Source organism: Mustela lutreola, chromosome 1, assembly GCF_030435805.1.
Source record: "Mustela lutreola isolate mMusLut2 chromosome 1, mMusLut2.pri, whole genome shotgun sequence".
Taxonomy (NCBI): domain Eukaryota; kingdom Metazoa; phylum Chordata; class Mammalia; order Carnivora; family Mustelidae; genus Mustela; species Mustela lutreola.
The window spans coordinates 217007121-217031518 of record NC_081290.1 but is presented as its reverse complement, the minus strand read 5'-3'; the positions used below and the strand labels follow the sequence as shown (position 1 = coordinate 217031518).

Genomic DNA, 24398 nt, shown 5'->3' with positions numbered 1-24398 from the left:
GAGGGTGGGTAAGGATGGGAGGGCTGGGATGAGGATGTGGTGGCTGAAGCTCAAAGAGTCATCTTGCAACCGTGAGAGGGGACAGCAGGGGAGCCCTCAGATGGGATACGCTGACAACAAATCCCAGCCACCAAGTATCTTGGTACTTCTGGTCACATGAGGAAAATAAGCCCTCATCAAAGGATAAGCTGTTCTCATTGTACCCGGACACACTAAGCATTTGATAAATCTTAGACATTACTATTAACAATAACAAAGGGTTGTGATTCAAATCCACTTAATGCTAATGTCAAGTTTCCATTTTTGAAAAATTATTTGCCTTTCTTATCTTTATCTGATTTTACTTTTAAAATTCTTTATCTTTATCTGATTTTACTTTTAAAATTCTTCCAATGAAAAAAAAAAAAGCAATCCAAAACAATCTTAGACCCTAACCTCCAAATCCTAAAATGAGATGTTGTAACAGATACTCTTCACTGAACATTTGACCTAATCCAGGATCTACACTTGTTCTCTGTACCCCTTCCCTCCTAATCCACACAACAGCTTTCACAGGAGATACAATCTGCCCCTTACTGCACTGAGAACTAAAACCCAAAAATGCTAAGTAATTTTCTCATGCCACACTTCTGTTAAAGGGAAAGACTCATTCAATTCCTTATGAGTCTGACTCCAAAGCTCACTTCCTTAGTGATCACACACTAATCAGTCAGTCAGTTGTAAATTATTCTGGTTTGGGATAATACAGAAAGGCAAATACAGTCTGAAAAGGGTACACTGTGCCAAGGAAGTCCTGGAAATCCTCCCCTGCAGGCTAAAAGTGGTCAGAGTCATTCTTCATATAACAACTATTCTTTCATTCAGGAAAATGATGGAAGTCATGAATTGTCTCTCTGGAGACAATGGTGTTGCAGTTTTACACCACTCCAATTCCCGGAGATAATCACATCACTAAAAACAGCAAGAAGTAGGAGGGAGTTAAAAAGCCTCAGATGGTCTTCAGAATCTTTCTATCTTGTGCTAATTGTCCTCAAAAGTTAGCGTGTATCAGAATGTCCTGGAAGGTTTGTTAGACACAGAGTGGTGGGTCCTACCCCCAGGTTTTCTGAGTCAGTAATTCTAGGCTGAAGTCTGAGAATTTGTATTTCTAACAATATCCCATGCTGCATTTATGTTGTTGGTAGAGCAGATAAGAAGGATGGGGGGTGAGCTAGTACAGGTGGTGATTTTGATGTGTTGATCAGGGTAAGCCCTTAACATCTGAGTTAAGACTTGGTGAGATTGGTAGGTGGTGGTCCCTATTTTTGGACTTTATTTTAAATTTAGAATTTTTAAAAAATAAATTTATTTACTTATTTGAGAGAGAGAGAGAGAGAGAATACGTGAGAAAGAAAGAGAGCACGAGCACAGAGGAGGGACAGAGGGAAAAAAAGAAGATGATGCCCTCACCAAGCAGGGAGCCCAACGACATGGGGCTTGATCCTAGGACCCCAAGATCATGACCTGAGTCAAAGGCAGATAACTCACTGACCTACCCAGGTGTCCCTTGTCTGGACTTTAGGAACAACTTAAGGAAAGAAACTTTACCAGGAAAAGGTTAAGAAATCTCTGCAGGTAATGGATGACTGTTACTTAATGCAATCTCATGCATAAATAAAAACAACCCTGTTTAAAAAAACCACTTTGACTGATGTTTATTTTTTGAAATTCTGAATTATTCAATCAAGGCCTTACAAATAGAAGCTATTAATTAATTTAGGGTCTGCAAAGAAAAAAAAATCTTTGACAAGGAATTCCAATAAACAGACATATTGTTAAAATTTATGACTTGGTAAATATAAAACTGTTTTAAAATTCACCCCGGCTAAGGAGTTCATAAATTGCTTCTGAAATCATGGCTTCACTCTGACATATCGCTTTTGTAGAGCTGGGAATATTGTTGAAGAGCTAGAAATCACCTATGCCAAAAGGAGGGCGTTCCAGTGCAAGGAAGTTAGGGTGGGATTTTAAGTTTTGTAGCAAAGGAGGAACTTCAGGTCACTTTCTCTCTCACCTGACAGACAATCTCTGAGTCAAAGCAAACAAATAAACAACAACCCTAAAACTTAAAACAAATGCTCTCTGAGGAGATACGCAACGGTGGGGAACGGAGGGTAGATCAAAACAAAGAAAGCAGACGGCTCTCGAAGGCACAAGGTAGAGAATCACATGTGCTTACCTTACGCCCTAGAAAGTGTTCACTTTCTCAGCCTGTTTTGAGATTTCAGGTTCCTGGCCTCCCAGCTACCAGCTCCTCTTGGCCCTATCCTTGAATCAGTTCTCACTTGACTCCAAGATAAGCTATTCTCTCACTCAGCACAGAGGCATCCTTAATGCTTGCTCACTAGACTTGCACTAACAGAGTTTCTTGACTTACCACATGTCTGAGCCAGTCTTTCCAAGTTCAAGACTACCTCAGTGTTTGTAGGAGTATTTGCAGGTTTTGGTGATCCACTTGGCTTTTGCAAGTCCTGACGGCAGGGTTTCTACATGTGAATGTCAGCCCAGGGGTTAGGACCTACAACCTACTGAGAGACCAGCTTAATTCTCACATCTTGCTTGCTTATGTTCACAAATATTGAAAGAACTGGGAATCCTCATTACTGCATTCCACACTCTCGTCAGAACGTTAGCTTATTCGATCTCTTGCCAGACAGGTACTGGAATATCACCTACTATACAAAAGAAAACCTAAGTCTAGGGATGAGAAGAGGAGAAACTAATCTCTTAATGAAAGGCGATACTACAACTGGAGGTATACTGGGAAGAACACGATGCAGAGCTGTGACTGTAGAAACCATACGGAACCACCTGCGTCAGGCAGAACAGCATGTCCTTTCCGACAGGATCTGGACTGGATCAAAGACAGTAAGCCAGACTATGTGGTAGAAACTTTCCCTTGCCCTGAGGTAAAGCATGGCTTTGAGAAAAGGGAGAAGAGAGCCAAGAATGAGGATGATGGTGAGAATTCACATTTGCAAGAGGCAGGTACTTCCCATCATTTTATTGAATGATCACAAAGTCTAACAAGGGAGAATTATGCCAGGCACTGTGTATTTCTCAAAGCAACATTACAGGGAAGCTACTTGTGAAATGATAAGAAATATTCATATTGTTCTCTGCCCCTGGTTCCTGATACAGAGTTCCTAAGACCTTTGTAGTTTCCTGAGGGTTAGACTCATCTGACACAGAGTTCCTAAATCTCTTGGAATTTTCTGGGTGATGGGGACCTATTTTGTTTTAATGAGGTGACTCTTGGTAGGCTCATTGATGGGGGCTGCTTGGCAGAAACACCAAGCCAGGGGTGCCTGGTGGCTCAGTTGGTTAAGCGCCAAACTCTTGATTTCAGCTCAGGTCACGATCTCAGGGTAGTGAGATCGGATCAGTCCCATCACGCTCTGTGGGCCATTTGCTTGAGATTCTCTGCCCCTCCCGCTTATGCATGCACTCTCTCTTTCTCTCCAAAATAAATAAATAAATAAATCTTTAAAAAGAAAGAAAGAAACACCAGGCCATGACTAAAATCTTGGAATGTTTAGCCCTACTCTTTATTTTCTGGAGAGGGAAGAGGAGCTGGAAATGAAGTTAATAATCAATCATGCTTCTGTGATGAAACTTCCATATAAACCCCAATGGTATGGAGGTTCAGAGAACTTCGAGGTTGGTGAACACATCTACAGGCCAGATGGGTGGCACACCCCTACTCCATGGTTACAGAAGTTCCTGCACTCAAGAGTCTTCATCTGGTTGTTCATGTCATCTATTCCGTTCATCACATTCTTTACTACACGGTAAATTCATAAAGTATGTCTGAGTTCCAAAAGCTGTTCTAGCAAATGATTGAATCCAAGGATGAGGTTGTGGGGATTTCTGATTTGTAGCCAATTTGGACAGAAATTGTGGGTCAACTGGAGACCTGCTACCTGCGACTGGCATTTGGAAATGGGGGTGTAATGGGAATGAGCCCTTAACCTCTGGGGTCTGCCCAAACTCAGAATTGGATTGAATTATAAGACACCCAGCTGGTATTGAGGAATTGGTTGGTGTGTGAAAAACTACACCCCATATCTGGTGTCAGAAGAATCGTATGTGAGAGTAAAAGCAATTGTAAGCAAGAGCTTTTACTATAGCACTATTGTTACCTCCATTTGAAATAGAGACCCTGGGACTGCTGATACAGAATGTGATCCAAATGAAAAAGTTTGAACACCTTCTTTGAACTCTTTCCTTTCCTTTGTCACTCCCCTCTCCTTTTCATCTTCCTGCCCTTTGCCAGGTAATCATAACATTCTTGTCATGTGCCTCCTAAAATCCTCAGATATCTATCTGCTTTTCCCTGTTATTATCACTATGGAATCAATTCTTTCTCACTGCCTTCCTGAGTATGAAACTGCCAACCAGCTAGTGTGCCAGCCCCATGCAGTGCCACGTGGCCCTCTCTGGCTCCATGATAAAACTAGGAAAAGGCAAATACAATGATTTTTGCTCCTTTGCTTAAAGTTCTTTCATGACGGTCCACTGCCTTCACCACAGAATCCAAATTCCTTTAAATGGCAAGCTACGTCCTTCTTGGAGTGGTCCCTGCTCTCGTTTCTCCTTATATACCAGCCCTTCAGTGTGTGTATATGTATGAACATTTGCACATACACACGCATGTGTACATGTGCACACACACACATGCACGCACACACACACACACACACACACACACACACACACAAAGGTTTTTCAACTGGAACACCCGCAGGTGATCTGTCAATGAACAGCCCACTTCACGGCTCTATATTCTGCTGTACTCTTGGTTCCATCTAAAAAGCCTCTTCTTCTGGTTCCATAGCATTTGTCCAGATTTCACTCCAAGGGAAAAATGAAACTTTCCATGAATTACGAAGACTGGAAGACACTTTGTCTTCTCTTTTCCCATTGAGTGTAGTGCATTTCTCTATAACTATAGGTCTTATCACATTGCTATAATTAATTTCTCCATTAGAGTCTGATTCTGCTCCCCCCCCCCCAACAGATTCTAGGTTCCTCAAAGTCATATGTTTTGTCCTCATTATTTTTGTAATCCTCAGTAATTGTGACAGGTTCTAGTGCACAGTAATTGTTCAATAAATATTTGATGAATGGACTAATGGAAAAATAGATGAAAGGATGAGAGGCAGTATAGTATAACTGGGTATAATTTGGGGGCCAAGCAGACCTTGAATTTGGGAACCAGCTCTTCCATATGACTTTGGTTAAGTCACTTAACCCATTTAAATCCTCTAATATATAAAATCTGTAAAGTTGGGGATATAGTACTACCTAACCTACCTCATTAGGTAAATAGCAAAGGTTAAATAATACCTATAGAGCACATAACACGATCATGGCAATGTAGAAAGTGTTAAGTGCTAAGTGTTTTTATTATGAATAGGAGTAACTTAGCTCCAGTGACAAATACATTACACACATACAGACAGAACGGAAATTACTAAAGAGAGAAAGGAGGCCTCTGCAAGAAGAGGAACCCAAAATTTTCTTTGGAAAGAGAAAGGAAGACAAGTTGGAGAATAGATGAAATCTAGAAATGTCTTCTGAGGCTTTGCATTTAATCACCTGATATCACCACTTGAAGCCATTTTTAAGCAGTCCATTAGAAACGAATGGGTTGAGGCATTGCTTTTATTGTCTAAATAATCAAGGTTATCCTCTGGTGGCAAACCAGGTCAAAAGGAATACTCTGAACTTGATCCTAAATAATGTACCTTTCTCTAAAGAGTACTGAGATTAAGCATTTAGTACTTGATCTTCATGAGAACCAAATAAAGCTATACCACATGTTATGCCTACATTTTCACAATATTTTTATACATAATATGGTGAAACTTCCAGAGGCATTGAATCATGTTTTGCTGGTGTAACTGCTAAAATGCTTGCAAGTCATTTGTTCACAAAATTATGCCAAATGTCTTCAACCATTCCATGTCTCCAAGCTGCAAGGATAAGAATATCCAAGGGAAAATGAACCTTTCCCTGAATTACCAAGACTGCAAGACACACTGTCTTCTAAGAATACTGTCACTGTCTAACCTAAGAATATTGATAGCTACCCTCTGGTTTAAATATGTTATAAACCCAAATGCCTCAGAGTTAACAGTGACACCAGCTAAGACATGAGCAACAAAGCAAGTTTCATTATCTCCATTTCTTGCCTCTAACCTATGAATCAACAACATTTATTTTGTATTAAGTATATATTCCTTTTCTTCTTTTCATTCGCTTGTTTCTGACAATGGTCACACCTATTCATGCTACAAGAACTTTCATGAGGCAATGTCTTCACATACATCTGATGAGAATGGATGTGCCAGGCTTTGGCAAAGGGTCAAATGCAAGATCACAAATGTAAGAATGCGATGAATGAACAGAACAATGTTTCCCAGCAGAGAACTTTTTTTTTTTTTTTTTTTTTTTAATGGCTTTCCATAAAACACACACACACTTCAAGAACTGGTCAGTTCTCTTCTCCATGATTATTTCTCTACTAAGTAAAATACAAAAATTTCCCTTTTTTAGTATCTATTATATGTCTTTTGATAACCAATTGCTTAAGATTATAGGGACAATATCCTGACTAGAGATCCTATGCTCAATCCAATAACCACTGTCCACTCACCAACTCATATGAACCAGGGCAGAGTCTGACTTACAGAAGGCCAGCTATACCGTGCTCTATACACATCACCCTGTGACACGAGATAATACAGGGCAAACAAGCTGCTTCTCAAACCATATATTAACTCTTAAAACATCTCTCCCTAATAGGGTCTATATTCAGTGAGTCAGTAAAACAAGCAGAAAAGGGAGGGAGAATAATCTCCATATAAATAGGTGTATGACACTGTGAACGAGAACAACAAACACTAAGGGTCTGACTAAATTTCCAGCTTTCCAGAAATTTTTGCATGTCATGAAATGGCAAATTCCTTGACTTATAACCATCCTCAGTAATGAATAAATGATAGTATATTTAAGAGTGAATACAAATGAGACTAAATGAGAATATGGAAAATCATGAATAATCACAAAATAGTTTAAATAAGGTCTAGACATACAGATCCCTGCCCTCTTATATTTATCAACTGGCTCTTAATACAACTGTCTCTTCTTTTACCCCAGCTTTCTTTACATGGCCATTATTTACACGCCCAGAGTTTTTGCTCCTATGCTTTTCCTTGGACCAGTTTAACATTCCTTAGGCACAGCATAAATAGAACTATTACCCTTTCTCTGTTCATCAGCACCTCCTAAAATCCTACCCCCAAACTAGATGTTATATGGACAATGGGAGGATGCAAATTTTTAATATTCTATAACCTAAATAAGCCACTGTATTTAATCCAGAATTTTTATATAAATATTATATATTATATACATTATATTTTATATAAACTATATTTTATATAAATATAAAACATACCAATTGTATTTAATCCAGAATTTTTATATAAATATTATGTATTATTCAATGTTATATATTTAAATAAATATATTCTATTTATATAAATATATAAATATTATTCAGACTTCTTAATTAAAGCTTTCTTTATTAGCATGCTTTCATTGGGTAATTTGGAAAACTGAAACTCATAATGATTTTTTTCATTTTATTTTATTTTATTTCTTTTCAGTCTTCCAAAATTCATTGTTTATACACCACTCCCAGTCTCATAATGATGTTAAGTGGTCACCAAAGCAGTGCCTCGCATCAGCAACTAGCCATAATCTAGAAATATTAAATAAATAGTTCTTCCCAAAATATTATTAAGGGAAGAGTGATAAAGGTATCCTGACATAAGACCTATCCTTCAAGATCAATGAATAGTCGACTTCACTAACCTGTTTGGAAACATGCAGATCTAGTTAATGCTATATGTAATTTTAAATGAGTAGCAACACTTGCTGCTACATATGAAGTATCGCTACGAGTCCAGCTAAGTTCTAAATATCTTTTTGTTTATTAGTTGATTTAATCTACATAACACCCCTTGGTGGTAGGTCTTACTATTTCTCCCCTTCCACAGAGGTGAAGACTGAGGCACAGAGGGTTAGGTGACCTGAGTCACAAAGCACGGCTTGTGAAGCAGTCTGCACTCCTACTCGCCCCAATATGGTGTATGTGGCATCAGTGGACAACTTTTATTCTTTTAGTCCACAGATCCCCCCACAAAAACAAAACAAACACAAAAACTACCCTAAGGAGTAGACACTGACAAAGGATTGTCTCATGGTATCTCTGTTAAATATCAGAACAATATTGGAACATCACTATGGGAAAAGCAACCTAAGAGCAAGAGGGATACGTGTTGAGAACATAGAGCTAAGGAAACCTAGGGAAATAGCGGGAAACAGATTGCCACTGGATAATCTGAGAAACAGCTATGGTTCCCCTCTTCAAGCAAATATGTGAAGTGGATAATAAGTGCAAGAGTCAGAAGATCAGGCATCACTACCCTCTGCAAACAGCAGCAGAGGGCAAAAATACTGATAGAGATGTGTCAATCCCTTCAGACTCCTCCATGCTCCCTGTCATGAAAAGTAATATATGCACAGAACGTTGTCCAGGTTTCGTATGTCCCTCAGGAGAGTCCCTGTGAGGGAACTTGAAGATTATTGCTAGATATTAAATCAGGATTAATATCAAAGATAATGACCAGATAATTCAGATCCTGTATTTTTGTTATCAGAGGTAAGTCAATATTATCAAAGCTAAGTTTTAGGGAAAAAATTATTCTAAAATTGAATGGATACTTCAGTGGATACTTGAATAAACTACCAAGTCAATCAAAAATTTACTTTAGCATAGTGATTGGTTTTGATGAAATATGTATAAACCAAGCTCTAATTCTTCAAGTTGCTGACCTTCCTTTTCTATATCAGAAATCAGTTTATTCCTTCCTCAGCTTGTTGTAGACTAGCTAGCAAATAGAGTAAGACAACCATGAAGTAGAGGGCACTCCAAGCTTGTACAGGAAGGATCAAGATATGGGCATCTATCAGCTTTTCAGGAATAAGATGCCTAATAAAAAACATACTTGCTGATTCTCTGGGAAGATAAAGGCATATGCCTTCAACCAAGAAGTACACTTGTGGCATTTAAGAGAAGAACAGTTCTGCCCCACATAAGAAAGGGCCAGGAGATTTCACTTCCCGTAATCTTCAAGATAGTAAAGAAGAATATAGAGAAATTACTAAAATTGTATCTAACAGACGGTTATCTGAAAACTACTCATTACAATATGAATGAATCCTTACATTCAAAGGCTAGCAACCAGGACACCAGATGAGGGATCACCCACAAAATACCTGTCGCTGTTGATAGAGAATCAAGCAAAAAGAGGCATGATCAGACACCAGTGCAGGTAACTTACAGCTCGCCCTCTGCAAATACTCCTACTCACAGCTGGGCTGTAGTGCAGGCAAGGCTCTTTTCTCTGACCCAGCTGTGAAGAGCCTGAGATATTACAGTGCAGGAGATGCCCTCTTTAAGTAGGTTGGAGTATTTTAGCTTTTTCAGAAATCCTTAGAAAGAAACTATTTTGTTTTTGTCCCCCCAAGCCTCCCCTGTCACTGCGCCCACTCCACCCAATATCCAGTGAACTCCTAGTGCTTACTTGGGATACTTTCTAGATTGAATGAAGGGCAGAATCTCAGAGTCTTGATTAGATGGTGGAAGTAGTAAATCTCGAAACCGTTCTGTCAAAAGAAAAATAAACATCAAGTTGTGAAAAAATAAAAGTCATGAAAATAATTTCAAAATGTAACTATTATCTATTGTTTTGACTTCTCTATTATTTTGAATGCATATCTTTTATTAGAAATGTGCCTACCATTTTGTATAGTACTGTCATGTCTGTTTCACGTTAATGACTGTATCTTTTTAGATTAAGATATTACAACAACTGTCAGTACAAAAATAAAAAGTATTCGTTAGTATAGACTAATAAAATCTTAAAATTGAAAGATGAGAGGAAATAGTCATGATCAACAAATATACCTAAGAGATGTTCAATCTGAACAGTAACATGGAAAATGCTAATCAAAGCCACATATATTAGATAGCATTTGTAGATTATGTTGCGTTTGATGGACAGAAACGAATCTCACAAGACCAAGTATTAGAGAAGATATGCATCAACGTAAGCTCTCATATCAATCTGGTGAGACTGCAAGTCGGTACATAGCTTTGGAAAACAACTTGTGATTATCTTCTAAGTTTAACCTCAGTGTACCCTATGAGCCAATATTTTCATTCCTGGGTATATACTCTGCAGAGACTTTCACATAACGTCTTAGGCAGCAAGTAAAAGAATATTCAAAGCACTTTCATTACAACATAAAGTGTTGTAATTGTCTATCTACAGGAGAATGGACAATTTGCTGCACATATACACAATGGGATATTAATTGAAGTGGAATTGAATGAAATCAGTCACAAATAAAAACATAGTAAAATGGTGAGTGGAAAAAATCCAAGTAGATTATATAAAGAAAAATATCATTTGTTAACTTAAAAAGTAACGAAGCAATGTATCATTTAGAAATGTCATGTATAAAACAAAGCAAACCAGTGTGAAAAAAGCATAATATACATAATCCAGGATAATAGTTACCTTTTAGAAGGGGTAAGAAGATGAAATAGGAGAAAAGCAAAAGGTAGGTCATCATTGTTAATATTTCACAACTATGCTAAATATATAAAATTTAGTTATATATATGAAATATATCTATAGCATTATAAAAGAGTAAATGAATAAGGCTCAGGGATTGTCCAATGATGACATTAACCCACGAACCAAAACTTTGACTAACAAGATCCTGTGCTTATTAAGCTCAAAATGAAGGAAGGAGAGAGAGGAAGAAGAAGCAGAAGGAGAGAAGAGAGAAGAAGGTAGGAAAGGAGAGAGGGGTGAAAGGAAATGGGGGAAGAAAGGAAAAAGAGGAATGTGGACGCAGGAAGAATCCTCAGTTCTACTTTAGAAATAGCTGTACTGCATAATTATCTGCATCGCAGAGCATAGTCTATCACCCTGATGCTGGTCCCGTGTTTCCAGAACTAGGTACTCATTACCTCTAGTCATCCCTATGGGAAGGTTTCCTTGATCCCTCCTCTTTCTTTTCCTCCTCCTCCAAAATCTGGAATAGATGGCCCTACTGTGTGTATTCCTAGTATACTTCATGCTTACACTCTCAAAGAATGTTCCAGATTGTATTTTTTATTGTTAGATATAATTGTCTATCCACCTCTCCGTCTCCTTCAAGTAGATGGGTATTACATCACCCAGATATGGAACATTATCTGATACCTATTAAGATGCTTGATAAATATTAGTTGAAATAATATTTCTATTTTTACTGCATAAAGGAAATTTCTAAGGTTAATCTTAACGCCTTTCAGAAAAACACAACTGTTCATCTATCAACCATGAAAAATAAGGGTACCGGAGCTCCAGCCTTGACAGGTTCTCAGGCTGAAAGAGAGTGCAAAGCCAAAGCTCCAAGCTGCAGTAAATCCATCACTAAATGAAGGCACACAATTTCCACGAAATACTGAAAATTCACAGTTGATGACCAACGCCACTTCCCAGTTCCTGAATAGCCAGATGTTGAACGCTGGTGAACACAGTGGTTACAAAGGGTGCTGAGAAGCAGGATGGTGATTTATCTCCACATTTATTACAACATTGAGTCGATGTCTAACTGACTCTCTGCTGCTTGCTCTCAGCACTCTGACATTCTTACCTACCGTACATTTAGGGAGGACCTGAGAAGACCCTAAGAGAAGTGCTTGTACTTTACAGTCCACAGATAGAAGAAAGCATGTTTTCTTTTTCTCTTTTAAGTATACTTACTCTTTGAGTTAATATCTTAAAAATTAATTTATGCTGAGAATGTTTATGTCAATGAAATGACCAGTAAATTCTTCTGATGTAACACTTGTCTTTCAGGACATGTCCCAATTTATGTAGCATTTCATTAAATGAGCAATTTGTAATGTTTCTCCTTTTCTCCCTCTCCCCTCCATTTATCCCTTTCCTAAACAAATCTTGGAAAACAGAGACAAAACACAGCCACAAACATGAACTTTTACATCAAGAAAAGAAAGAATGGTACAATCAAACAGCTACATTGAATACAATATATCCTGGGGTGCTAACAATATAAATTAAAGTTTTACTGATAGATTCCCAAAGTGATGGAAATGCAAAAAAAAAAAAAAAAAAAAAAAAAATCAGAATTCTTAATTCGAACAACCATAACATAATATAGCTGGAGGCTTTTCCCTGTTTCTATCATCACAAAAAATATTTGATTGTAAATTTGGAAGACAATCTCTGAAGATAACATTATATTGATAGGATTTAAAATACACACACGTGCGCACATGCATGCACACCAAAAGTAGCTTATGAGAAATCACTTGCAAATCCACCCAAACTGTAACATTTATAATGAATATTCTTACATTTGAAGCATCCTTTAATCTGATATCCTAAATGCAAGCAACACTAAGCAAACATGAAGATTCTTCACTAGCAACCATGAATGTTAAAAAAAAAGTTCATACATATAAAAAGAAAAGAGCTGCTTAAAATTATGTCCTTCAGGTATAATGATTGTTTATTTTTTTATGAGAATAAAAATATACATGGAAAAGTATCCTTAGAAAAATCCGAATAAATGAAAAATTGCTTAGTCTCCCAGATTTCTGCCTATCAACTAATTAATTAGCATCTCATTGTTTATCTGATGCTGGGAAAAAAGACTGAAATAAACTGGTGTTTCCTCTGTTAAGCAGCAGAATTTTTAAAACACTACTTCTTCTCTTGCTGCAAATGTCACACCAGATGATCTGCTTTCTCAGGAGGCCCCAAGTCAATTTCTTAGGAAAATGGCAATTATATGAACACTGGATCTCAATCCTTTCACTGGGTTCTTAGAATAATTTCATTAAAGCCACTGAAAAGAACCAGGGGATTTTCTGAAAAGTGATATTTTGATGAGCTGACTAATGATGAGATAATGTCTGAACATGATTGTCTACCAGTCGGGGATATATCTTAATTAAAATAAGCTTTTGTAGACTTTCACCCACTCTCCATTTCTCCTGTTCAATCAACGAAGATTGTGAGGCTATCAGAGCTGGACAGCATACTACACGTGATTACACTAACTGGGACTCTCTGGACAATCAACTGTGAGACAATACACTTAATCATTTAAAATCAAAGATGAGAAAAATAAAATAATCTTTCCAATTCAAATTCAGACTTCTTTGTATATTTACTGTGACTCAATTCTTCATCTTCCCCTTTGTGAAAAATGGCCACTTTGTAGTCCTCCCCCAAATGCAGAATGTAACAGATGCTATAGAAATTTGCATAACAACAAAAAAACCTGTATGCAAATACGTTTCTGAGATGAGAAGACAATAAAATCTTCTTCCTATCACTATAAAAAAAGAAGGAAGTTAAATAAGGGCAGAAAATAAAATAAAAAATGATGCCTTCCTTCTGTAGTACAAAAGTTCTTTGCATCTAAAGATGTGATCATAGCCACTTAATGGGGGTCTTCAGTAAGAACCCAAGAAACAGCTGTTGCTTGCTGAAGGAACTCCGTGGAGATTTTTACCAACTCTAAATCACTGTTTCTTTCCAAGTAATTTCCTTTCCTTACCTTTGCTTCTCCATAGTCTTCACTATGGAAATGAATGTTTTACCTACTTTAAGTATTACATTATCATAGGCAGGAAAGAAAACTAAATGAAACATCTCTAAAGAGTGATAATGCTGCTCTAAAAAAACCTGGTAAGAAGTTATTGGGATTTTTATTATTAGATACAAACTTTCTCCTCTTTCTTTTAATGCTCATATGACACTTGATTTGCCAGTTTTAATTTCTTTCTTCAAAAAGCATTAAGACAAAATCCTTAAGGGGTATTAAACAGACTCATTGGAGACTTAAATTTAGCTCTAAAAATAACTAGCATCATGTAGCACAGTATTCGAAATTATAAGAGAAGGGTTCTAAGGAAATAGGCATCATCCCCATGCCCTTAGTCTTTAAGCAAAATCTGTAAATGATTACACTATAATATTTCTATTATTTTACAAGAAAAACTGAAATTATCTCGTAAGACAGGCAGTGTTATAAGTGAGTATGCATGATATAGGGTGTACCATAGAATGAATCTCTCTTTACTACAGAGTCTGCAATACTTAGAAGCAACAGGGTATAATAGAAAAGGTACCAAATTGGTTGTCAGAAAGCCTGAGGTTTTCCACCTCCTTCTGCCTCTGATCTTAATTCCTTTTCTCATTTGACAAATGAGTTCAGTGATCTTGGAGCCACCTTTCAACTCTGAATCCCTTCAAGAACATATGCTTTAGGACAGAATGGGAATCTTGCAAAAGCCACTGATGGGGAGGGTAGCAGGGTCGCTATATGTCTTGGTTTGCATGGGACAGTGCTGGTTCATGCTTGCTAGTATTCTGTTCAATTTAGTATTCATCTCAGAATCTTATTTTCAAATTGAATGTTACTAATGAAATACACTAGGGGACTACGGTTGATAAAGAGGACCCCTCTACCCCCTTATTCTGCTTCGGTGACATGCCTGTCATCCTGTTGTGATGAGTCCAGTCAGCAGGTAGCCTCCGGCTGTCACTTCCATCAGGGCCCACCTCAGATGCAAGGGACAGAAATGACTTTCCCAGAACAGCTAGTAGCCAGCAGCTGAACAAGGCAGGGGTATTTTAGCTTTACAGAGGCAATATTACAGATGGGCAATACTTTCTTCAGAGCTTCCCACCAGTTTGGCTAAGGCTTGTAGACTCTGCATGGTGATTCAACTGTTGAGGAAGCTCAACCCAATCCCACATCCTTCCTTCTCCCTTCGGGGGTGTTGATCCCTAATAAACATTTCAAATTCATAAATTACTTCTCAGACTCAGTTTCTGGTGAGCCCAACCTGCAGCACATGGGCTTGCTAGACCCCCACTTTCCACTTAGAGCTTCTGCTATGTTCTCCGCAACTACGGGCGAGATGCATCTGCTTGTGGTTAAGCCAGAATAAATCAATTTCTTCTTCAGCCCTTTACAGAAGTAACATAACTAACACCTTCGTTATGAGTACAATTGGCCATTGTTAAAATGAAGTGCTCTCAGACACACATATACTTCGGGACAAGTAACATGGTTCAGTCCAGGCTTGGGGTGGCAGAACTAGATAAATACCCTACAGGCCCCATGGCACGCTAGCCAGCTGCACTAGGCCCCGTGCTGCAGTCCAGGAGATACACGCGGCCATCAAGCCTTCTGGGAATAGTGTCAGTAGGAAATCATAATTTAGGTTGATATGAAAGTTATATATAAAATTATATAGTACCGTGAAGTGTCCAGAGCAGCCTGGACACTCTTATTTTGTCCTTTCTTATGAAATACAGTAAGTGTTTCTGAGCTAAAATACAGGATGATTAATAAAAAAGTAAATGCGAAATTTATCTTACTTTGTGCCCAAAAAGTTGAACATATACCCTGAACAACATGTTTGTCAAGATCTGCCACATACCTTGGAGGCCATAACGATTTCTCTGAACACATGAAAATGCTCAAATCTGTTGGTGAATCGGCATCTATTTCACAAGTTACTCATTATTGTATGAAAACTATGCATAATGATGATAATTTAACATATAAATACACAGAAGATCCAGTAGGGGATCAGTGTTATGAAAAAAGAAATGATCTTGACAGTACCCAGGATCTATCCAGGCAGCCCAATCTCTACATAATGTCAAGTTACGGATTGGCCATTCATCAAAAAATAATAATAATTCTCATAATTCATCTATTAATAATCTAATTATTAATTGTTAATCTAACTATAATCTAATAATAATTCTAACTTCATATTACTGCTCAGAAACCAATCATTAATACATGGGAAGGCGGGAAGGAGTGAAGAGAGAGTATGATTTAAGTGTCCACAAACATGTTATACTCTCTCTTATGCTCCTTCCATTGATGCCTACCTCAACTTCTCTACCACAAAGCAGTTTTTATATCCCAATGGTCTCCAACCTGTATGCTTAAGTTAGGAAAGATAGGCAGGTGTTTTATTTCTCTTTTCTTTCCTGTTTTCCCTCTCTCTATTCAATTTCCCTTTCTTTCTCCTTTTTTTAATGAAAACCACTCATTCCAAAAAAAATTCTTCTTTCTCACCTATTTAGTCATTTTCTACTCACCTCCCCTTGACTCTATCTCAAAAATGCAACAGAGGGCTCGCTGCTCAGCTGGAAGGCTCTTTCTCTCTCTCCCACTCCCCCTGCTTGTGCTCTCTCTGTCAAATAAACAAATAAAATCTTAAAAAAAGAGAGAGAGAGAGAGAGAGAGAAACAAAGAGGAATTGCAGGGAACAAAGGAAGCTGGTAAAAACCATATACTGGTTAGTGAGGTCTCAAAAACTTATCTTTAATAATATTTATACAAACAGAAAAGAATGGGGCTTAATTGTTGGACTTTACGAAGCAAACAGTGGCACAGATGATGAAGTAAACTTAAGACTAACAATCAAACATGGGAAATATTCCCTTCTACTTAAAAGTGCAAAACATCAAGAGTAAATTTTTTAAAAATCATATTAAAGTGGGAGAAAAAGATTATATAAATAAGGGATTCTAACAGTGGCTCAGTATGTATTCCAATCATGCATTCTGGTGGATTCAGGGACTCACTTGGCCTATGGAGACACACACTGAAGGTCAAACTCCATGAGCTTCCCATAAGCCCCAACTGTTACTGGTCTACTACAGTAATGTTTCGGTTCCTCAGGATATAGTAGCAGCTTAGAGTCAATGTCGGTTCGCCAAAAATTGAGTATTTCCCTTTCACCCATGCACTAAACCTGCCAAATCAGAAGAGGATCATTGTATAGTTTAATTTTGACATGGAGAAGGGTCTTTTCTCAAAGGGACCTGACTCTCCCTTTATTAAAGACCATTTAGAACTGACTCAAGTCTGGGAATTGGAATAAGGGCTATACTCTGTATTGAGATGTTTCAGGTTATGCCTCTATTTCCCCATCTTAGAGTTTTCTTCTCATTTGTGTAAATCAAGTAAGACTTTAATAGACTGTCCATCTATTTGAGTCCTACAGAGGCCATGGGCATTTAGTCAATATCGAAGATCTCTACATGTCAGTCTATTAATTTTTTTTATTAATTTTTTATTTTTTATAAACATATATTTTTTATCCCCAGGGGTACAGGTCTGTGAATCACCAGGTTTACACACTTCACAGCACTCACCAAAGCACATACCCTCCCCAATGTCCGTCTAATTGGAATACTCTTCCAGCCATCTTGACTTTATCAGCTAAATGTGGTCTCTTAGCCCCTGCCTTTCAGGGGCCCCATCATCTTCCCTGAGTTCAAGAAGCCCACTTCAGGGACGCTTGGGTGGCTTCATTAAGCATCTGCCTTTGGCTTGGGTCATGATTCTGGAGCCCTGGAATCATGCCCCGGATCAGGCTCCCTGTTCAGCATGGGGCCTGCTTCTCCCTCCACCTCTGCCCCTCCTCCCTGCTTGTGTTTCTTTCTTTCTCTCAAATAAATAAATAATATATTTAAAAGAAGAAGAAGAAGAAGAAGCAGCCCAATAATTGGCCTCTCTCATTTGTCATTTTTGGCCTACAAATAGTCACCCCAGAGCTTTTTCAAGGGCTCTAGAATGCCTGTCATCAGTGAATTTTCTCAAAGCCACAGTGAAAAAATCCTTTACGGGAATTTAGTTAAGGAGTTGATAATCCATCATACAACAGTAAATCTTCTCCAGCATTCCAATCTCTCCAAGGTGCTGGATAACTTCATCTACAATATATCTAAGAAGTCTATAGATATATATAAATATAAATATAAATATTTATATATAGATATATATACACTTCAAGGATGAATATGTTTAAGGATAGGAGATGAAAGGAAAAATGTGTTAACTTTTATTGTATCTATAACCTGTTCATATTTTCAATATCTCAGGAATAATTTTTGAAAAGATAGATAAATGTGTATATTATCACTTGTACACACACATGAACGTATCTTCCCAGGTACTTGTCATTCACATATCCTACACTCCTCCAACCGTCCACTCCTCCACTTCCTAAGGAAGTCATAGCACCAATGAAGAAACACAACACACACATATACAAATGCACACAGATATACACACACGCTACTTTAAAGAGAAGGTACAAGCTAATTTTCCCCATAATATTTAGGGAGCACTGTTTAAATATATAAACAAAATATGCACATCTAAAAATTACTTTCGGCAAACATTTATTGACCAGGCATCAAGTTACGTCCTCAGTAAGCTGAAGGTCTAGTACTGAACACAGATGTTATCAAAAGAAAAGTGCACAGGGTGCCTGGGTGGCTCAGTGGGTTAAAGCCTCTGCCTTTGGCTCAGGTCATCATCTCAGAGTCCTGGAATCGAGCCTGGCATCAGACTCTCTGCTCAGCGGGGAGCCTGCTTCCTCCTCTCTGCCTGCCTCTCTGCCTACTTGTGATCTCTGTCTGTCAAATAAATAAATAAAATCTTAAAAAAAAGTAAGAAAAAAGAAAAGTGCACTACAAACAAATAAATGCTAAATGTATATTCCAAGAATCCAGAAGAACAGAAAAACCAATGTCTCCTGGATCTGTTAATAATAAAAAGCAGAAGAATCAGGAAGGTTTTATTTAAAAAGTGAAGTAAAAAAGCCAAAGAAGAACTCCTTCTGATCCAGGGTGTTAGATGAAGTAAATAATTTTGCTAATTTTGCTAATTTTTCTGTTGTCTACCATATACCAATAATTGCTAATAGCACCAAATTTAAAGGCTAGTATTTTGAGCAGAAAGAACTTTTATCAATTAAATCATACGTTATTCTTTTACTCACTCACTCAGCAAACTTTTAGTAAGTACCTATTATTTGTCACACACTATGAATAAAGAAAAGATTCTTATTCTTAAGGGCAGCCCTGTTTATCACAGAGAAATTCCAGGACAACAAAAGAATTGCAATTCCATTAGAGCTACTTGAAAAAGGATTTAGAATGTAATTACAAAATTACTTAAAAAGGGAAAGAAGTGATGTTCTCTCTCCTAGGGATTTAAAGAAATTAATGGTTTGTAAAAATTCGATGTTTTATTTTGCTCAAAAAGAGAAAAACGCACACTAATCTTAGAAAAACAAATTACTTCAAAAGCTGGGAATGAAAGGGCAGAGTTACAGCGGTACATTCAAACCAACTAGAAAAACAGAGTCTAAATTTTCTTTTTCTGAAGTTTAAATCAAGAGAATGTTCTTTATTACCATGGTAACTCAGTATTGAATAACAATAGTTGCTATTTAAAATATTGCTTTCAAAGCAACATCAAAGGCATTCAAATTAATACTATTTTAGGTAAATCAGGAAATCTAACTGCCGGGCAAGAGTATTTTGCTCCAAAAGGTATAGAAAAATTGTCTGTTGATAAAATTCAAATGGAAATTCTGCAATTCTAGGAGAAAAGGCAATAAGCTATATGCTCTGGTTATTTAAACTAACTTCTCCACAAATATTAAGGTCAATGTCAAAGGAATATAAAAAAAAAAACAAAAAAAAATACATTAGATGTTTATTAAAAATAAATAAATAATTTTTTTAAAAAAAGGAATATAAAAAACAATATCTCATACTTGTCTTACACAAGGAAAAACATTTTAAAAAAACAAGCCCACACTTGCAAGACAGAAGACGAGGACATAGAGCATATACACAACCAGAGCTAATAAATGAAGAAGATCCTAAAAAATGATAGGGGGAAAAAAAGAAACATGAAAATCCTGTACTTGGCATATATCCTTCCACAATAGTCCCTTTAGATTTTCTCAACTATACCAAAATCAATCCTTTCTCATTCCTACTTATGTGGCATTAAATTATCCACATTCTAGAACTTATTTCTCTGAGAAGAATTATGGAGCTTTACAAAAGCAACGAGTTGGGAAATGAGAAAACTCCCGTAATGCAGTATGTTGTAGGCGAGGAAGCTAAAAACCAGGTGGACGGACCAGCCCAAGGTCACATGGCAAGTAAGGAACAGAGATTTAACAAACAAGGCACACCCACCCCCTCTGTCCTCCTCCAGCCAAATTCATGGTCCAGTGTTCTTTCCAATGCCTCACTGTTCTTTCCCTCATGCTTGGGAGAGAAAATGCTGTACTCCCATCCTTACTTTCTTCTTCTCTAAGAATTACAAAATGAGAAGAAAAAAAAAGGCAGCAGGGTCATACTGTCTATATACATGGACACCTGTTACTCTAACACCAGAAGGCCTGAAGGTAGACAAGGCAGTATTATACAATGGATATTTACTTAACGGATCCTTTTATTTCCAGAAGAAGCAAAGTGATAAAAGTCTGTTTCTTTAATCCTCATTATTCTGGGTCCTACTTGTTAAACATACTATTAAAAAAAAAAAAATCAAAAGCAGCTTTTGAAAGGACTGCAAACAGACTTCTTGGCCTCTAAATACATCAATGAAGCAATGTCTATCACTAGCTTTCTTATAAAATATAAATTTTCTTCCATTGCCACAGAGGCTAAACTATAGCAAAAACTGATGGGGGAAAATAAAAGAACAGGTTCAAGGAAAGTGAAAGCAAATAAGAGAAGCATTTTTGGATAAACACATTATTGCTACTAAGCAATCCGCCTTTTAGGGAAAACATTATATTTTCATTTGTCACAGCAAATGCACTTTTTTAACAATGTTGGCATTCAACAAAAGAAACACCTCAAAGTGATCAAGGCTCAGCTTGATACTAATTCAGTTCCTGCTTTCTGCACAAACTCTGAATACCTGCTGGGTGCATATTCTATAAGGAACAGGCAATTTTATCCAAGATCCAAAGCAACTGGACATTTTCTTTTATTTTTATGAAGGTCTAACGAAAAACCCTGGGCTAACAAAATTAATGGCATGCAATATATGGTCCTTTCAAGTTTATAAAAACCAACCTCATAGTGAGAGTCTTCTTTTAAATACAGGACCTCCTGGTCAAAGAACACGCTTATAAAATGGATTACGGAAGAGCAACAAGCAAATATATGAATCTGTTTCCTTTGTTAGGTTGTTTCATTGGAAAAGTTTGGGTTTTCCTTGATCCCTCTGGTTTTCTTTTTTGCACATACATTCCCAATGTCAGTATTCTGCATCTTCACTAACAATAAATATCACCAACAAAAATATTTAAGTGACAGACACAATATCGTATTCTAGCTATTCTAATTAATACTTTTTTGAATACTATTATGATTTTCTCTGTTCATACAATTCATCCATTTCCTTTTTCAGCTTTTTTTTTTAAAGATTTTATTTATTTATTTGACAGACAGAGATCACAAGTAGGCAGAGAGGCAGGCAAACAGAGAAGAGGAAGCAGGCTCCCTGCCGAGCAGAGTCCACTGAGGGGCTCGATCCCAGGACCCTGAGATCATGACCTGAGCCGAAGGCAGAGACTTAACTCACTGAGCCACCCAGACACCCCTCCTTTTTCAGCTTCTTATTGAATTGAAGGGACTCTATGTATTAACAGTATTGGTGAGTAACTGCTATAAATGTTTTTCTGTTCAATTTTATTTTCTTTTCTGATGGGATTTTTATGTTTTTACATAGTTAAAACTATTTAGTTTTCGCTGTGTATTCTTCTAGGATAGATGGTCTTTTGTATCCAGAGACTGCTATTAATTTCTCATTTCTTCTCATTCTTTGACAGAGTAACTTTTTTACGTAAAAATATTTAACCTATTTGGGATTAACTTTTGGTCTTCTTAAAGTAAAGATGCGATTTTTTTGGATAGTTAAGTGACAATTGTTTTAACTATTTACAAACTAATACTTCACATTGATTTATGGACCTTTCTTTATCATATCATATAATATCTTATGTATTTTCATGTAGTAAAGGGTCTGTTTCTAGTATATCTATTTTTTCTTTGTTAGTAGATTTCCTGTCACTTTTGTTCTAGTACCATACTCCTTAAACTATTTTAACATTATAGGAGGAAGCCTAGTAAATGAGCATATATTTTAGCATACAGTGAGCCTGAGTTAAAATCTCAACTGATCTACTTAATAGCTTCATGTTCCTAAGTACATCTCTTATCCTTATAAATTCCTAGTTGGTAAAGTTCATTTCACTTTATAACACGTTTTAATATGGCCAGTCTTGTCATTTAAGATTTGTTATTTATTTTTAATTACTTTCTTCTGTTTTTTCAAATGACCATTGATAATTATTTTTTACTTTGAATTTTGATTTTAATTGAAATCATATTAAGACTATAATTTATCTTGGGGAGAATTAGCAGTTTTAAATATTCAGACTTTATATCTAGAAACGTAGCATGTTTCTCTACACTGTTCTATCCTTTAACAGAAAAAACCTTCATTTCCTTGAGATTACTTGATTTTCAGTTCTCACTGAAGTTAAATCAGCTTTTTTTCTTCTGTGATGGTAAATATGGTAAAATAATACATATGAAATTTTTTTAATATGGTAAAATAATATGGTAAAAATAATACATTGGTATTTTTTATGGTAAAATATGGTATTTTTAATATGGTAATAATATGGTTTTTAATATGGTAAATTTTTTTTAATATGGTAAAAATAATACATACCAAATGCACAATTTTGATAGGCTTAGGGAGTTTTTTATTAAAGGTTTACTTATAAAGGCTAACTCCTCCAGCTAGATAAAAAGGTAAATATAATATGCAATCAATGTAATCAAAAACCTCTTTCTGAAAAATAATTGGAAAATGCTGTCTTTTGTTCCTACTCTGTAGAAAAAATAAGAATAAGAATATTCATGTAAATTCCCTCCCTGACCTAAAAAAAAAGAAAGAAAGAAAAGAAAAGGAAAGGACAGGAAAGAAAAGGAAAGGAAAAGGAAAAATAAAGTCCCATTGGTATTGGTTTGGGTCTTGACCCTCGTTGCCTTTTCTGTATTTTTGTTGCCAGGCTTGAAAGTCTATATGGTTGAGTATGCTACCCCAACCAGAGAAGACAATATTCAGATTGCCATTGAAGAGTCCACCATTCCAGCAACAACAAAAGATTTTCACTGTTATTGTGAAAGTGGAAACTCAGAGGATTATGTCATAAATGAGAAGGAGTTAGTGTAATAAAGGATGACAAGTCACTTGACTATTCCTTGAAGGACATCTAACTCTTAAAATACATTTTATCTGTTCCAATTAGAGGCATAGCCTTCTACTAAGTATTGTCACTGAAAACGTTGAGATATGCAAAGTTTTTTATTTAGGTCTTCTTTCTTCTCCTCTTTAATTATGTTGATAGGGGCACCTCAAAATATTTTACTAGTTTCTCAATACAGTGCCAACAAAAAATGAGATAATCTCCTATCACACTACAGCAGACAATTTTTACTCTACTTACTTAACAATCTATTGTACTACTCAATTTGGCACAATGCTTGGGGTTTTTTAGCATTTCACATCCATTATTTGTCACCTCCAGATTTTCTTTTCTTTTTTTTTTTTTAAACATATAATATATTATTAGCCCCAGGGGTACAGGTCTGTGAATCGCCAGGTTTACACACTGCACAGCACTCACCATAGCACATACCCTCCCCAATGTCCATAACCCTACCACCCTCCTCCTACCCCCGTCCTTCAGCAACCCTAGGTTTGTTTTTCGTGAGATTAAGAGTCTCTTATGGTTTGTCTTCCTCTCAATTCCATCTTGTTTCTTTTTTTTTTTCTCACCTCCAAATCTTCTAAAAATCTCATTTCATGAAAGAATTTACTTTACCTTCTATTTACATTTGTTTATTATGCCCCAGACCCCTCCTTTGTTAAAGCTGAAAAATCACAGTAGTGGTACCATTTTCACTGGACACTATTCCCAAAACTCCCTGACTCAGTTGCCTTTGAATCCACAGACGTTAAGCACCTTTCTTTGGTATTAACACACTTATTTAGGTCTTAGGTGTATTCCTTTGGATGACATTTATGAACCTTATCTGCAACATTATAATCCATCAAGTTATAATTTTGTCTTAAAAATTATAATACATTTAGAGAACAGGAACTATATCTATTTAGCTCCCTCATAAAATGCTTAGCAAGTGCAAGAAACAAATGAGTACTTACAAATGTTCCTCATGATCATGATAATGGCACACCATCATTGATTTTTTGGCTTCTTGGAAATTATTTAGTTCATTGACACTAGACTAACTTGGCAAAAT

General features: G+C 36.7%; 1 protein-coding gene across 2 annotated transcripts in view; it reads right to left on the bottom strand.

The window, feature by feature from the left end:
* The window catches only part of NOX4 (NADPH oxidase 4), a 177669-nt gene that overhangs the window by 42896 nt on the left and 110375 nt on the right, over window positions 1-24398 (bottom strand). For both annotated transcript variants that reach the window (XM_059186909.1, XM_059186903.1), the window contains exon 13: window positions 9699-9780. In XM_059186909.1, the coding sequence (XP_059042892.1) occupies window positions 9699-9780 (82 nt within the window). The remainder of the gene's footprint in view (window positions 1-9698; window positions 9781-24398) is intronic.